The following is a 17922-nucleotide window of genomic DNA, read 5'->3' as shown; positions in this document are numbered from 1 at the left end:
AGTTGACGATCTTGATATTTTTTTGTAGAACTCCCGGATCTGCTTCCTGGATCAGTTGGCCTTTGGCATTCCTGTTTACTAACTCCGATGATGGGCCCAAAAATGATATGCCACTGAGGTAGATGACTTGAAACATGATAGCGATCATGTCCTAACTTGATCTTTTTCCTCAGATTCCGACATCTAGACACCATGGTACGGCTGTCCGCGTCTCGTCGTAATTCGGCCACAGGAGGAGCGTCGTCCCCATCACCGGAAGGCGAAAATGGTATTGTTCTAGCAAAATCTCCTAAACGTTCGCCGATCATGGTACGGAGACGAGGCACGTCACCCAGCAATCAACCCAATGCCGGAAATGGATCAACCAAGTAATTCACGTCCCAGAAAAGGAAGAAGATAGCGCATACTCATCTACTAAAGTCTAAATGTGAATGATCTCCCCTTCATCCTTCCTCGATCGAGGTTGGTGTTGCAGTAGACCCCCGCATTGGACCTTTTCCCAGCTAATGGAATTTCAACCCAATTATTCGTCCGATCAGAGTCTAATTATAAGCCGCCAAAATAGAAGTTGAGGAGCATTGAGAGGAGGGGCGTGCTGGCGTTCTAAATTTAGCACATTGTTGGAAATATATTGCACTATTTATGCCAAACAACACCTTCAATCTCTCTATCCGTGTTCGCTGGAAATGTACACAAAACTCACAAAACAGTAAATAAACAATGTGTCGTAGATTGAAATCGTTGAATATCTTTAGAAAAGGGAAATGGACTCTTTTCATGTACTTCACATCCGTGTCCAACCGAAACCCGAAATGAACTGTATTGTTTATATCATTCGTCGGAATAATCGAGTGCCGAATGCTATGCGTGGAATGTTTCTTTTTTGAGTTTGATCAGACTTGAATGAACGACGAACCACATTCGACAGAGATTGCTAAACAAACTTAGGTTTATTTGGATTCAATGATCGTCATCGACGGCGGCAGCAGCGCAGGAGGTGATCTGTATGAAGTTATCGTAGAAAAGCTGAGCGGCAGCCGAAAATACCGAACATTCTTTGAGCTTGATCACAAGACAATCCTTGGCACGCGCGATCATACTGGAATGATGGAAATTTAAGAATTTTGCATTCAATAAGCTCAGAATATCAACGGTGACCTACCTGCAGTCTTCTTCCGAAAGCGACTTACGATTACTATACTGCTTATCAATAATGTTTTGGGCAGCACATTCAAAAACGTATTGGCCCAATTCGGCCGTACACTTCTCGTGTTTCACGCGATCGTACTCTACAACGCAGATTCGACATTTAAGATCAACAAAGAAAATTTTTGCCAGCAATCTCACTTATCCGTGCTCCATTGTCCTCACAGATATGCTCTAGAACGTCCGTGATCCAATTCCGCATAGCCTCGAAGATCTCGTAGTTATCGTCCTGGACGCAAGTTTTCACGTTCTTCATAAACGGATCAAAACACCCACTCGTCTGTCTCAGGTTTGGGCAGTGTCTACAACGATTCAACTTTTATAACACCACCCAAGCATTCCCACCATCCGCAATGCAATACTTCTCCAAAATAGCCTGCTGATTGTCCACATCCAGTCGCATCGAGTCCATATTGAACGCGATCACGTCCAGCTTGGTGCGCAGACATCGTCTCACACCGATCCAGGATCGGGTGATGATCGATCCATTGACGCCTCGCTTTTCGCACTCGGCCAGGGTATACTTCCACAGTGTGAGATACGAGAACTCCAGCGGATCCAGCTGAGGTTCGCCGTCTTCTGGATGGGTGCCTACTTTGCCACAGACGGCGCTGACCAAAGTCGCAGCTACCAGAAACGACAGTAGCAAGCGTTGTAGTTTGTTTTCCATGGCGACGGAACGATCTCTACTCTAGATTGCGACAGGTTCTTGCGCTTGAGTGAACGAAATTGAAGCAAGTCACATTTTGTGAGTCGTTTCCGAAATATTTTCGGGTCTTATCACATAGCGATTGATAGTGAAAGTTAGGTCATGTTTTTCACGCTTTGTTTTTGGCGCCAAAACACCAAAATATGTGAAGAGAGATGGATCAAGGACAGGAATGTTGCTATGTATATTTTTGATGGTGGTTTGCAAATTATTCTTGTTGTGTTTTTTTGTTCTTCTGATTTGACTAGCGTTACGTTCCTAGTGGAAGAGCAGTTTTACAGTCCTGGGTCCATGTTCTTTAGTTCAAGCGTGTGCTAGAATTAGGGCGATTGTAACAAAGGACACTAATTTGGAGAACCAGATATTCGTTTAAGCTGAAAACTTGATTGATTGGTCACTTGCTGTAGGTGACTAATCGATCAAGTTTTCAGTACTTCAGAATTGTGCTCGAAAAAAATTTGAGCTTTGAATTCGGTTCATCGATTTGATTGAGCAAGTATTTTCATTTCAGACTTAAACTGTGACAACTAGGCATCTAAATGAAAATATATTTGCTTTTTCGTCAAACATTTCAAACTTCATGGCTTGAAAACTGCAGAAACGCTTTCGTTAGGAAAGTTTCGATTTTTTTAGTTCGAACCTGGGAGGGAGGCACCGATACTACACACGAAATATAAGACAACGTTATTTTGAACTGCAAGATAACTCCAGTATGCCAACAACAATCAAGGCAGGCTTCGAGAAAATCGGTAGTTTCCTTTTGTTGTGCACCTTCGATCTTTCCTGACAAACATGAAAAAAGGGCCACAGTTTTCTATGTACTAAATACAGTGAGATTCCGTTTCCGTTAGCTCCGTTTTTGGCATGCTCCATTTTTGGCACCCCCCGATTTTGGCAACAAAATGGATCCGTTTTTGGCAACATTTTTTAATTCTATCAAAATTAGTAAATTTTTGTAAAAATCATCGTGTTTTTTGTTTAAATCATTTGAAAAGCAGGTCAGCTTTACGTTGATCGCATTCCAGGCCTCCATCTCAGTCGATATTTTCTGAAATCCTATCAATAACTAGGGATCCCGTATGCTATTATTTACTGTAGGATGGTCTTGTGTTTGCAGTATTTCATGAAGTTATTGATCTCTAAAAGTATCTCAACTAGAATTCCAACATATCTCTCAGGCATTCATACTGTTTAACCAGCCCACTTGAGTCTGTCGGAAATTCATACACGTAACATAAATCATTCTTTCAGATTTGGAACAATCCGTTTGAACAAAGCACAAGCACTGACACAGGACCAAAAAAGAAAGTAGCTACTCTCTGAGTGCTTTATGCCACTTAAAATGCGTCAAAAAATGAACAGAATCATTCAACATTTCAAATTTTATGTGATAAAACAAGCGAAATCGTATGGGCCAGAACAGAAGCCCGTAAGTGAGGATTTCAAATTTATATTTCTGTGATAAAATACGCTGTTTTATAGTACCACCACAACAAATGCGAGCTTATGTGCAAACATTACTTTATTTTCACTAAAATCATTAAATCATGCGATAAGTATGGTTTAGCTGTAACATGGGTGTATATCTATGTAGATCTTTTCGCGTTAATTATTTAGAACTCCGTACCCTTCTTAGTTGAGATTCTGTATGACGTTCGATGTTTTTGAAGATGATGCAACTTTCTATAGAAATGGAACTCAGGCTACGATATATTGCGAGAATGTTTACAGGATCTAGGCCTTTCTAGTGGGCTTCTGATAATTTTCAATGGATTCTTGAGAATACTGAGCAGGATCTGGGGATTCTAAGCAGACATTAGGGATTTTTTGGGATCCTGAGGAAGTATAGTTGTTTATAGTGAATGCTTTGTAAATTCTGGCAGAACCCAGCAAACTCTTCGTAGTTTTTAGGGCGTCCTATGATTTTATAGTGGGATACTGTGGATTTTGATTATTTCTTGCAAAGCCCCAAGGATTCTGAATAGGGTTCCAGCAAAACCTTGAAATAGCTAGCATTTGCTTAGAAGGCCCTAATAGACTTTTGAGAATTGCTTTGAAACACTTGACTATTTTCAGCAATATCACAGCGGAATCTTAAAACTCTAAGCGATATCCTAACAATTCCAGCGAGCTTTTGGGTATATGCCAATTTCTATCGGGATCACAGACTAAATCCTCCTGAGCATTCTAAGCTGGTTCCTGTGGATTCTTAACGAGCACCTTAAGATTCATTACGGACGCTTGTGGCTTCATAGCGGCATCCCTTTGATTTTGGTTGATTTCATATGGTTGGCTTATAACATATATCAAGCTAAACTTTTTTTTTGGGTAAAGTAATTGATCTCAGCCCTTTATTTTTGTCCTTTAAACTGAAGTCAATCGTTCAATATGAGATGCTCTTCTTTGCTAGAAACATAATTTTGAAGAGGCATTTTCTACTTGCGAATTTGGCAAATTTGACGCTAGAGCTTAGAATGAATGAATGCATTGTATTTCGATATTCTAACATAGTTTTGGGGAAATGTCCAGTTCTTGAATAAAGGTCACTTATGCGATTATTGTTTCTACATGGCACTTACATGCAATAGTATAGAGCTCATAGACATTGATTGAAGACTTTAAACGAATGAAAGTGAAACGTCTGACACAATTGAAATTACGGGTCTATGGATTCATAGCATAATCCTATCCTACGGGAGTTTTCTTCGAAGTGAACCTTTCCGAAGTTTGGCTGTCATATGTTTACGTAGGGATGATGTAACACCATCCTAATGATGTTTTCAAATAAAGAAGTGAGAAAAAAGGGTTCCGATTTTGGCACGGTTCCGTTTTTGGCAACTGAAAATTTCGACTTAGTTGCCAAAAACGGAATCCCACTGTATTCATTTTTATTGGAAAAAGTAGAACGATGCGTTTTTCGAACGCGTTCGAATTTTACACGAGAACGCAGCAAACATTGAACTCTCGTGCAAGAATTTGACACTGCTCATGAACGGCTCGTTCAATTCAAAATGCACAATGGAGCTTAAAACTCGAATAAATTACATCGATCTGTATTGAATTCAACTCACTCAAAATGTTTGGAACGTAAAACGTTCCATCCCAAGGAACACACATGTTATAATTGATGCAGATTAACTCTTATAAGACTATATTTAGTCATATATCAGCTGATATGCCTTAATTATAACACACATACTCGGGATAATATCTTTCTTGAATCTTCCACATTGAAATATGTTGTGCATCTGCCATAATATCAATGTTCATTGCGCGTTCATTTTTCAGCTCCTACGGATTCAAATTTTTTAACTGATCAATGATCAAGCCTACTTGAACCTTCGTTCCAAAATTTGAACTGGAACGTAAACTGAACGCGTTCAATTGCAACACTGGTTCGAACAACTGAGCGAGTTTCTGTAGCGAAATGTTTCTTGTTAATCCTTTTTTAATGTGTTTAAATGGATTAACCACAAGTTCAGTACGCTCGGAAATATTCACAATTTTGAAAAACCCCATGAATTCTTAATTTTGTATCACGATATAAAAATATCAGATTGTTTTCGACGAAGATAAGTATGCCGACAAATTTTCACATCCTAAAAGTATCTAAGTATTCTGTCGGGGAAAATTGGATTTCTTCAACTTTAAGAGTTGTGTTCCATTAAATTCAAGAATCCCTATTTTTTTAGTTAAAACTGTGTGGAAAAATGTTCCCCGACGAAATATTTTTAAAGTTTTAGAAAAATATCCGAGGTACATAGGCGTTCAATAATGATAGATTTTGACACCGTCTATAAGACTCGTAAAACTGTGGTTTATCATTCACCAGAACGTCGAAAACATAATAAGGTGAAGATGAAGATGAATGTGAACCACCTCTAAATTTTCAAAAGCACAAATCTAAAGAAACAGGTAACTTATTGCCTTAAATGAAAATTCGATCGATTGGTCGCAACTAACGAGTTATTAATCTTTAAAATAAGTACCGTAAAACGGGGTAACTTTGATAGTTTTTTCGAAGAAAACTTGAATATTTCTACATGCTGTTTCAAAGAATTATAATTTATATTTTTAAAACAAGTACTGGCATCCTACCTATCGATTGCTGTTGATAGATTGCCAAAAGAGTTATTTTGAATGGATATATAATTTTTCATATAATTGAAAGTCGGTTTTCTGTTTTGGGGTAACTTTGATAATGGAGTATGCATTGAGCAAAATTGAATGGATTACGAACATTTGTAGGGCATTGCATACCTATAGGCGTTTAACGTTATATGGAAATTTCTGATTTAGATTACAAAAATGGTCCCAGTTTGTGAAAATGCTTTTCGCTAAGAGATTTGAGAACGTATTCAAGTTCTATGATAACTAGGCTGCCAAATATAAGTGGCCAACTATTCAAAAGTACATCAAATAGTAATTGTACAACAGATTGTTTGTAAGCGTTTCGAAACTGCTAAAATTGTGTCAATTTTTAATATTCGTGTAAAAAGCCTCAAATGGTCTCGATTCAAATGAAAACAGCTCTTATATGGAGTGTCATACTAATATTCTTCAGATTTGCATTCGTTTTGCTTAACTGATTAACAGAAATTATGATATTTCGTTTAGTATGTGGTGGGTTACGCACTATCAGAGTTACCCGCATTATCAAAGATACCCCGTTTTACGGTACTCTTGAAAATTTTAAGTATGGCATTGTCTGGTCATAATAAAATAGTATTTTAAAGCAAAATGTTCAGATAGTTCAAGGCATAGATACACATTTTCAAAACTGTCTCGAAGCACCTGCAAAGGCTTCGTGGAGCACCAAGTGCTCCGCGGAGCACGATGTGAGAACCGCTAGTAATCTATTGCCCATTGCACGGGGACGTCATCAGAAAATCGTTCTCTTTCCCTCCTTCGGGAAATCTGGAAACGACGGTGCCAGTACTTGTCAAAGTTGACAGGTACTGGCACCATTGTTTTCATGTTTCGTTGAAGAGCGAAAAAGAGAGAATTTCGCCGTGAAATGCCTAATAAGAGCTTGAAAGTTCTTCTTGATCAAGATAGGTATGTATATGTGTAGCGGTGCGAATCGCAGCTTAGCGTAGTTACGGTATACTTGGTAGATTGGATACTAGTAATATTCATGTTTCTTTTTAGATATCATCATTGGGACTACTTTCAAAAACAGGGTTGAGGAGTAAACCTTGATTCAATCTTGAATAATACTACTAAAAGCATGACTATCGCTATTCCCGGCCACGCCCATCTTTACCGTAAATAGGAATAGGGGGAGGAAATGATGATGTAGCACCTACTTAGCGAAAAGCCACCGACTCAGCGACACCCTCATAAGTGCTACGGAGGTGGAGATCGGGAGGGGTAGAAGATCATATGATTCGTCTGAAAAGTTTGCGATGGACCGAAAGCATTGTTGTTTAAATGTTTTGAAATTTAATCTTTTGTATGCCGACAATCAAAAGATGGCGGACTTATTTTATATATTGTTTATTCTTATCAGTATTTCGCGTAATGTGTATCTAGAACTCAGTAACAAAAAAAAATGTTTAAGGTACGTAAACCTTTCCGCCCATTAAAAAATAAAGAACAGCACCGATCCCTCCCTCCGATTTCAATCCTTTTTTGGACGTGTCTTCTTCCAGTACACTTCTTTTGTGATACGGGAGACCATATGCAAAACTGTTGTTCTCTCACTCCATAATCCACTTCACTTATCTCCAATCCAATATTCGCCACCAGTCAAATATTCTCTTTTTCACAAAACCACAACATGCCTAACAGTCATTAGGTATGTCACGCAAATTACTCTCGCGCAGCGTCTCTCATGCTCTGACTAATCAGAATGGTTTTGAAACCTCCAAAAATAAGAAAATAAAATTGTAGAAAAACCGGAAAAAATCAATATTTTTCGAGACGAAATCTGTTTAGTGGTACGAATTGCAGCTTGACGCAAAGTCGAGAAGAGCATTTTCATTGGAGTCGGTTTTTGAGCATTAATTTCGTGCAGCTTCCAATATCGCATGAACATCAGACACTTTGATTTTTTTAATCAAACCCCGAAAAATGCCCCGGAGATTGTTACATGAATTTCTTCATATGTTATTCATAGTTTTTTTTAGCAATTTCATTGACAATTTCTTCCCAAATTTTGCTAGAAGATCCTTCAGTAGCACATTAAAAATTCAATAATTTCGTTACATTTATGCAGGTACTCAATGAGCTTCTCCTACTTTTCTCAAATTTATCCAAAAATATCTTTAGATAATAATTTAATGATGAATCGAAGCCATGCACTATGGCTTATCAGGTGGCCAATAATCAAAAAAGTGATGTGCCCTAAATTTCAATTCTTGTTCGCCATTTCATTGTAAACATGTCTGCTAAGAAATCCCCAAAATATTAGAGCATGATTTGCATTGCACACTCAGATATCAGGTGCCAAAGTTGAGCCTATGGAGAAAAACTTGTTTTTATTAACAAAAACTATGGTTTACTCAAATGAATATAACTTTTTTTCTATTTCACTTACGTAAAATGTTTTTACACCATTTGAAAGCTTACAAAAAAAGGCTTCCTAGAAACAATAAAAAATTAAAAAAAAAGCTTCAAAATAGTGGCTTTTATGATGTTTTTTTATGAAGCGGTTAAAAAATCGAATAAGCTTATAGTTAACACATCGAGTACTTTTTTGTCCCAAGTTGTCCCAGGCTTAAATTCAGTTCCAAGGGTACTTTGAGATATATACTAAAGGATCGTGAAGAATTTAGCTGCACAAATTTGCACTTTTTTATTTTAAGGCTTTTTGAATTTTTTCAATATTTTTAAACATTTTCTATTGAAAACAGCTAAAAACTAATTTAGAAAATAACTGAATTTCGTTAAATCATTCATACCATCATTTCTATGTAAGTTTTAATATTTATAATGGTTTGCATAACGTTAATCGCATAAATGGCTTAAATACATTATAAGTAACAAAGTTTAATACTTCGCTATAGGCCCTATTCAAAAGTTAGTCTCAAAAACTTGTTTTTGAAAACAAAACATCAAATTTGTATCATAAAACTCATAAATACGACATGAGATGGAAAAAATATTTTTGGCCGCCAGTTTGTATGGGAACCGCCCATAGTGCCATGCCTCAAACTTACAAGAGCACAAATCAAGAGAATCAGACAGCGTGTGGAGCTGAACATTTATTACTTGATCACCACCGAGTGATCAACCGATCACATTTTCAGCCGAAACAGTTGTCTGGTTCTCTATATTTGTGTCTTGAAGATTTGAATTTCCACGAGATATCTCAAGAAATTTCAGCAGGAATTGTTGCAGCAGCTTCTTAAGAAAATTCTTTTGGTGCTTCATCAAGAATTTTTCTAGAGAAAATTCTGGGTATTCCATAAAGCATTCGGCCACCCATTGTTTAAAGAGTTTCATCTGAAATTATTCTACCAATATTACATTTCCTCTAGAAATTTATCCAAAAATTCTTCCGGAAAAAATTCTAAAAATTTAACCCGTAATTTATCATCGTTAGATTGATCCATGAATTACTCCGTTAGTTTTTCCAGAGTTTTAACATTAATTTATCGGTAGATTCTTTTTTGGACTTGATCCACGGAATTTATACAAGGATTTTTTCAGGTTGTTTTCCGAAATTCCCAATTCCTCTAGAAAGTAATGCAGATATTTTCTTTGAAATGGCTCCTAAAATTTTGATCAATATTTTAACCTTCCAGTCGTCTCGTGGTTTGCCACTGTCAGAACCACCACGCTGCTATTGTGAACGGAAAGCGAGGTTTTTTCAACAGTGTTGTACAAAATACAACAGCGTGACGACTGAAGTGTTAAAGGAATCTTTTAATGCATTTCAGAAATTCTTTCGAAGATACTACCAGTAACTTATTTGTGAAATTACTTCAGCAATTTGTCCAGAGATTTCGGAATGACGAAAAACAAGAACGTCTATTTCTCGCAATTAAAAAAAGAAGAATCAGACGTTTTTAATTTTCTTTAAGTTGCACATTCCGGAGAAAAAAACTCCTTTTTAGTTTAGACAAATGCACGAATCTCACTTGAGCCTTAAGGTTTTTACTACGATTCCAACTCAAAAACAAAATATGTAACAAATCTTCAAGCTAGTCTAGTACACGGCACTGAATCTCCCAATATTTTCTTTTTCCTACGAATGTTGTCAAAATAGACAGCGCTGCATCTACCAGGGTGTGCATTCAAGATCAGTTTTCTAATTCCCGATTTTTTTCCGAATGCCTAAACATTAAAAACATACACTAAGGTTTTTTTTACACGGGGGATACGTATCGTGCAAAAAAACGGAATCTATGTAAAAAGAACCGTGTCAATTCTGAAATCCATGTAAATACGAAAAAAACAAGTTAATTCGGAAATCCATGCAAAAAAGAGTACCGTGTAAATTCCAAAGACCGAAGAACAAACCATGCAAAAAAAAACGGGTAAAAAACTTTAGTGTATTACAAACAAAAAACTGCGACTTGATATATTTCATTTTTTAATACAATATATGAACTAATTTTGATAAAATTTATAAAAAGTGTGAGAAATTTAAATTTCTAAAGAGATTTGGACAAAAAAAACTATTCGTGGAAATATCTAATCCATCTCCTACAATTCATAGAAAGTTCAGAGACATTTTAAAATGATTTGCACAAATTTATTTTCCTGTGTATCCAAGTTTAGACCAAATTTCCACAATTCAATTCCTTCTAAGGGGCGTTCCATTAATTACGTAAGACAATTTTCAGGGTTTTTCAACCCCCCTCCTCCCATGGTAAGATTTTTTGTATGGAAATTTAAAATAAATTGTATGGCGCGTAAGAAATCCCAAACCCCCCCTCCCCCCATAAACCATAACATAATTTATGGACAGCCCCTAAGAATGCTTTCCTCATTATGTGAGAAACGGCAGAGATATGACCATTAAAAGTTGAACATTTTGTAAGAAAAAACAGCTTTGGTGCATTTTATATGTCCGATCCTGTACATACCTCAAGGCTGGATCCTGGAGAAATTTTTTATGTGGTAGAACTCTTGTTGGATCCAAGATAAGGACTTTTTAACAGAAACAATGTTTTTTCAATAAACAATATAATAATGTTAAGCCGTAAATACACTTTTTGACATAAATCCAAATAAGCATCTTGGGTTTGTCAAGAAGAACTTACCAAAAATTGGTCCAAGATTACCTAAACATTTATTTATCACTCAATAAACTTCAAAAATCTGTACATAATCACATAAGAACTTTGTTTGGCCGAATGCCGTTTGGCAGAAATTGAAAACATTTGTGAACTACAGTTAGCATGCTGAAGGAGAACATCCTATACACTCCCGTGCATAAGTTTGGGTTCACCCCCTAAAAAACATACGAAAGTGTTCAGTCCATATCTCTGCGATTACACGTCCAATTGAAACTCTCCAAGCCGCATTCGAAAGGCAAAGAGTTATTCTTACTTCGTATGTATTTTTCCAAAAACATTTTTTGAATTTCTTATACTAAATTTTATCTTAAAGTTGTGACATTTTTCAAAAAACACACAGAACAAACATTTGTATTTTCCTCAGCATTCAATCAACCAAAATTTTAAAACAAAGTGTCATTAGAATCGTATTCGTATATTCTCTGAAGAGCGCTTCCAATCCATAATTCTAACAACCACGAGTTTTGGCTACTTCTTTTCACAACAGAAAACAATGAGTCTATTTGATTTAAGTGTTCACCGAGTCCTTCGATTTACTGATATACGCAAGCAACGGTGCAGAGTAAATCTTGGATGAGAATAACTCTCACCTAAGTACCCCTTGTGCGAAAAAATGTGTTTTTAATAAGACTTTTTATAAGCAAATTATAAGCCATAATTCCATTAAACTATGAAATATATTAAAATATGAAAAACAGCTTGGTATGATCAAAAGAAGGAAAAATCTCTTTAAAAAGGTAAGCGAGTGTAATGCAAATAATTGTTATATTAGTGTGACTACAAAGAACTGCCGATGATTTAAGGAAAGTATAATTCCCAATTATAAATAAGTTAAATTATTGCCAATAGTTATGGAACCAGTACAAATCGAAAGAATAGCCTAGCTTAGCTTAGCTTAGACTAACTACACATATCAATGGTTGCTATTCCGTGATTGACCGAAGTCAGTGAAAATGCACAAAGAATCAACTAGAAGTTCGGCTGGGATTGGCCATAATCTTCTTCAGTGTGCATAATTCAGTGCCTCTATTTATACAGGGTCAATAACGGCGCCGGCTACGTCCTTGTAGTCAGGTGGGATTGGGGGAAGGAATGTTAGTGTGTAACCTTTGCTATTTGGAGACCGTGTTTTCCTCTGCATCTCCACAAACGTTACTGGGAGGGATGTTTGTTAATGGGAAGGATCGTTGGGTCACAGGATTCACTTTGATAAGCGATTAGACCATGAGAAAAAATATGTGTGAGATGTACACATTATTATATGTAAATATAATTTATTTATTATTTATTTATTTATTTAACCAAAATTTTGAAAGAGGGAAAAACCCCTTTGAGTGATATCTGTTCGAAATCTTTCTCAAAGAGGCACAAAACCTCTTTATCTTTTCATATAACGTTATAACAGAAAAATTAAAACTAAAGGCTCATACGGTAAAAATTAACCATAGCAGAGCCATAAACTGCAACATGGATCCAAGTGAAGTAATGGGGTATGGGGTGGCTTCCAAAACGGGATGAGGGAGGGGGTCTACCAAAAAAGAGTCCATCTTCATATCTGCAAATAAAAACAAGAAAAAAAAACACACACACCAGCAGAAATATCAAATAGTATATGAAATCTCATTCAAAAAACTATATAAAAGTTTAAGTATTTGATAACATTTCGTACCCAATATATCCCGAATAGATACTGGTATTGAATGTCCGTAATTCATTAAAGTGTTAAATAATGTAGTCCTTGGTAAAATAAACCTTGAACATTGAAGGACAATATGATCAATGTCTTCATAAGATTCACCACATTCACATAAATTAGAATCCACAATATTGATACGATATAAATGACTATTACAAATATAATGATTTGAAATGAGTCGTGAAAATGAACAAATAAAATTTCTAGTTGCTGGTATATTCCTAAACCAAGGAAAATTACTGACTTTTGGACAAATTGAATAACACCATCTCCCTTTATTACTGGAATTCCAACAAGTTTGCCAATTATCAAGGGAATGTGTTTTCAATTTAGGATAATATTCAGAAGGAAAAATATCACGATCGTAAATTATACCCCGAACAACACCAAATTTAGCCAATGAATCAGCCTGTTCATTACCATATATTCTACAATGAGCAGGGATCCACAAAAATTTAATTATAAATCCTTGACAATGTAAATCAAATAATAACTTTTTCAACATGAATAAAACATGATGAGTTTTAAAATTGAAAGATATGGTACCCAAAGCACGAAGGCAACTTAAGCTATCAGAACATACAATGTAAATATTTGGTGGGCAGTCCTTTATCAAGTTACAAGCAAAATATAAAGCAATTAATTCTGCAATGAATATGGAACATGGAGATTTTAATTTGAAAAAATGAGCCACATACTCATTGTATATTCCAAATCCAGCGATGCCTTGAACTAAGGATCCATCTGTGAAATAAAATTGTGCAGAAGTGATTCCATCAAATTTACGCATAAATAGAATATTGGCAAAATGAGAGTATAGATGATTTGGAATTTGTTGCAATTCATGGAATAGAGAGAAATCAATCAAAGGTAGATAAGTGTGAATATTAATTTCAAAATTATAAAAACTATTATATGAAATTGGTGCAACATTTTCAGTTGAACAAATAATGTAAGATTCCAATATTCTGCTCGTTGGGTTAATTTCGAATAGTGACTTCAAAATATCAATAATTGGATGATTATTCGAGAGACAATTGATCAAAAATTTACAATTCAGTTCTTGAAAACGAATTTTAAGTGGTACAACACCGGCAAGTACTTCAGTTGATTGAGTATGAGTTGAATTCATAAGTTTCAAACAAATTCTCAAACAACGAAATTGTATTTTTTCAAGTTTGACAAAATGTGTATGTGCAGCACTTCCAAAAGTGAAACAACCATATTCCATGACTGAACGGATAGTTGTTTTGTAAAGCGTAATTAAGTCAGATGGATTGGCACCCCACCAAGTACCTGTAATAGTACGAAGAAAATTGATTCGTTTCGAACATGTTTTTTGAATTTGTTTAATATGAATGTTCCAATTTAATTTAGAGTCAAACCATATACCAAGATATTTGAATTCGTCAACTTGTTCGATTTCGATTCCATCAAGATACAAATTAATGGATATGTTCGAATGTTTTCTCGAAAATATGATATATTTAGTTTTCTGAACTGAAAATGAAAATCCGTTTTCATGAGCCCATGAATCAATGTTATTTAAGGCACATTGCATAAAATGACTAATGACTTCTCTATTTTTGCCACTGATAGAAATAACATTATCATCAGCAAATTGAAGCAAATAGCAACCATTTGGAATTATTGATGCCATATCACTGGTAAATAAATTGTATAAAAATGGACTTAAACATGAACCTTGTGGAAGTCCAAAATAACTATATCTTAATAACTTTGAATCTCCATTGTGAAAAAAGTTCATAATTTTGAAAGAAAATAAATTACATAAGAAATTAGAAATCATATTGGGAATTTTTAAATTATGCATCTTTTCGAACAATAAATCGATTAGAACAGAATCATAGGCTCCAGAAACATCAAGAAAAGTGGAAACTAAGTCCTGTTTTTTATTGAATGAAAGTTGAATTTGTGAAGCTAATAGTGAAACACAATCGCGAGTACCTCGACCTCTCCTAAATCCAAATTGAGAAGATGAAAAAATTTTATTATTCTCGGCCCACAATTCAAGACGATTCAAAATCATTCTTTCCAAAAGTTTACGCAAACAAGATAATAAACTAATAGGTCTCCTACTATCAGCTGATGACGGATCTCTACCAGGCTTTAGAATACTGATAACTTTGATTAAACGCCATTCATAAGGAATAATATTTTGAGTTAGGAAAGCATTATATATTGAAAGTAAATGGAGTTTTCCATCATCCGGTAAGTTTTTTAACACAATAAATTTAATATTATCAATACCTGGAGCAGTATTTTTAGTAATTGATAATGCTAAGTTAAACTCAGCTAATGAAAATGAACCACAAAGTTCAGGAAAATAATTTAGTGAACTATTTTTAAATTTAATGGAACGTGGGACAAAATCAGGACAAATTTTTGAAGCAAACTCATGTATCCATTTTTCCGAATATTCTAAAACATTAGGAATGGTGGGATCATAATTTCTTAGATTTCTGGCAACAGACCACAAGGTAGATAAAGAAGTTTCTCTATCTAAATTTTGAACAAAATTTTTCCAATAATTTCTCTTTTTGGATTTAGTTAGCCTTATGAATTGTGCCTCAGCTTTACGATATAGAAAGAAATGGTTTCTGAAGCCTGATCGACGAAATAATTTAAAAGCATCAGATTTAGTTTTCAAAGCAATGGAACATTCATTATCCCACCAAAAAGAAGGGCGATTTTTTCTAATAGAACATGACTTATTTTTTTTATTTTGAGATTTATGCAAACAATCAATCAATAATTTTGAAAAATTATTGTAATTTTCAATTGGAGATAACAATTCAACAATATTAATTAACGAAAGAGATACCAGATCAGAAAATTTTGTCCAATTTACATTTGTACAAAGGTCAGGAGCATTAAATTCATGGACAAAATTATCTTGGACAGGATTTTGAATTTCAATTAAAATTGGTAAATGATCACTACCATTAGGATCGTCAATAGTTTTCCAAGAAGATTTCATAGACAAGCTATTAGAGCATAAAGATAAGTCAATACACGAATGATGATTTGGTGGTACAACAATCCTAGTAAAAGATCCATCATTGAGGATATGTAAATTTAAGTCATCAATTAGTTCCATAATCAATGAACCTCTACCATCCGTTTTCTCACTACCCCAAGCAAAATTATGTGCATTGAAATCACCTAATATATAAAATGGGGGAGGAACTTCGTTCAATATACTTCTAATTTGCGATAAAGAAAAAGTGGTATTAGGAGGAATATAAAAGCAAATAACTGAAAACTCACACTTTTCTTTTTTAACAGAAATAGCAATATATTCAACTTGTGAATGTATTGACAAATCTAAATATTTAAATTCTATATTTTCACGAATTCCAATAAGAACTCCTCCATACGAAGAATCTCTATCTTTTCGAATAACATTGAATTTAGAAACATGGAAGAATTTTGATGACACTAACCAAGTTTCATTTAAACAAAACAAATCAATATTATAACTGCTTATCAAAACTTTTAAACTATCAATTTTTGGAATAATACTACGACAATTCCATTGTAAAATATTCATATCATTATTTTTTATTTGAGCCATTACGAAGAGAAAAATGAAGACAAAAGAGGGCCAAAAGAATTCAATTTATTTAAAAAGGAAGCCAAAATAGGTAAAAATATTTTAATTATTTTTTTCCAGAAATCACTCAATCCTAAAAATTCTACTATTTCTTCTAAAATGTTCAAAATTGAGTTATCAGTATCTACTTTAGCTTTGTTTTCCGATAAATTGTTTGAATTTTGATTTTTATTGTTAGATGTAGGATCAGTCTCTATTTTACGAAATCCTGGAATATTTTTAGGAGAAGTAGTATCATTCAAGGATGGAAAGTGCAAATCGAAAGAAGTAGATGGTTGAGGTTCAAATATTTGATTGTGGTTGTTAGAAGTTTTATTGTTTATTCTTTTCCTTTTGCTAGGAGGTTTGTACACATAATTACCAAAATTTTCATGGTCTACATTACCATCATCATCTGACAAAATTTCAAAAGTATTTGCAGAAGCAATGTTATCAGTGGATTTCGTTACTTCAGCATACGACAAGAGATTTTTATTTTTTATTTTTTGGTTGAATTTTGATTGATTTTCGATATAAACAGCACATTCTTTTAAAGAATTGTGTTCCTGTTTACAATAAATACATAAATTAGATTGATTCTTGCAAGTGGATGACGAATGAAATTCACCACATTTAGAACATTTTTGTTTGTTAGAGCAAAAATTCGAAGTGTGACCAAAAAGAAGGCATCGATCACAATGCATGAGCTTTGGATAATAAAGTCTCACGCGAAAAATAACATTATCAACATTAACGTAGTCTGGCAGTACAGATCCAGAAAACGTAATCTTGATACAATTAGAATGTACATACTTGGTATCATTCCCATCAATAAATAATTTTGATAAACGGACACAATCCAGTATCTCGACAGGAGAAATGGATTTGTTTCTAAAAAAACCTGAACCATGATTTCTAATGTCATCACAGTTCAATGATTCATCATATATTATTCCATTAATTTCGCATGAATCACAAGGTGCATACACGCGATAGGAATTAAAAAATAACTTGGATTCCAAGAGAGCATTTGCTTCATCTCGCGATCCAAAAACAATTCTCAACTTGTCCAATGAAATTTTTTTAATTTCCTTTACAGATTTATACTTTTTATAAATCTCAGAGGAAATCAGCAAAACATTAATGGGTTTCTCCTTTTTTCGAAAATATACGACAAAAGGCCCAGAAAAACTAGAAGGGTAAACTTTTACACGAAATGGTTTGGTCAAAGAAGAGGATTCAGCACAATCGGAATTTTCTTTAGGTCCCCCCTCATCCCCGTCAGTTTCCATAATGGAAACTTCACACAAATATAAATAACAATGTCAAATGAGAACTACAATAACAGGAAAAGAAATAAATAATAAAGGTAAAATTATACTCAAGGTTTTGCAACGAACGAAACTCCAATGACGATAAAAGTGACCGAAAACTTGAATTCCAA

The 17922-nt window shown here is 34.6% G+C and overlaps 3 protein-coding genes across 7 annotated transcripts in view; 1 reads left to right on the top strand and 2 right to left on the bottom strand.

Moving 5' to 3' along the window:
- Window positions 1–765, top strand: part of LOC5578213 (aromatic-L-amino-acid decarboxylase) — a 57003-nt gene extending 56238 nt beyond the window's left edge. For all 4 annotated transcript variants that reach the window (XM_021839950.1, XM_001656807.2, XM_021839948.1 and 1 more), the window contains exons 8-9: window positions 29–118; window positions 174–765. In XM_021839950.1, coding sequence (XP_021695642.1) covers window positions 29–118; window positions 174–372 — 289 coding nt within the window. In that variant the 3' untranslated portion in view covers window positions 373–765. The remainder of the gene's footprint in view (window positions 1–28; window positions 119–173) is intronic.
- Window positions 1–17922, bottom strand: part of LOC5578216 (ribonuclease P protein subunit p25-like protein) — a 259804-nt gene that overhangs the window by 122109 nt on the left and 119773 nt on the right. The window lies entirely within an intron of this gene.
- LOC5578212 lies at window positions 921–1959 on the bottom strand. Its single transcript, XM_001656806.2, has 4 exons — window positions 1569–1959; window positions 1348–1508; window positions 1163–1289; window positions 921–1099 (listed from the first exon to the last, which is right to left on the bottom strand). The coding sequence occupies exons 1-4, from the start codon at window positions 1874–1876 to the stop codon at window positions 961–963; spliced, it is 735 nt and encodes a 244-aa protein (XP_001656856.2). The 5' UTR covers window positions 1877–1959; the 3' UTR covers window positions 921–960.

Source organism: Aedes aegypti, chromosome 2 (genome assembly GCF_002204515.2).
Source record: "Aedes aegypti strain LVP_AGWG chromosome 2, AaegL5.0 Primary Assembly, whole genome shotgun sequence".
Taxonomy (NCBI): domain Eukaryota; kingdom Metazoa; phylum Arthropoda; class Insecta; order Diptera; family Culicidae; genus Aedes; species Aedes aegypti.
Note: the sequence above shows the minus strand (reverse complement) of the source record. Positions and strands in the feature narration are given on the sequence as shown.

Bases quoted from the DNA above. Each gene is read 5' to 3' on its own strand.
- LOC5578212 (XM_001656806.2), bottom strand. From the start codon at position 1,876: ATGGAAAACAAACTACAACGCTTGCTACTGTCGTTTCTGGTAGCTGCG. The intron at 1,290-1,347 runs GTGAGATTGCTG...TCTGCGTTGTAG, and splicing joins GGACAATGGAGCACGGATAA to AGTACGATCGCGTGAAACAC. The intron at 1,100-1,162 runs GTAGGTCACCGT...CCATCATTCCAG, and splicing joins CTTTCGGAAGAAGACTGCAG to TATGATCGCGCGTGCCAAGG.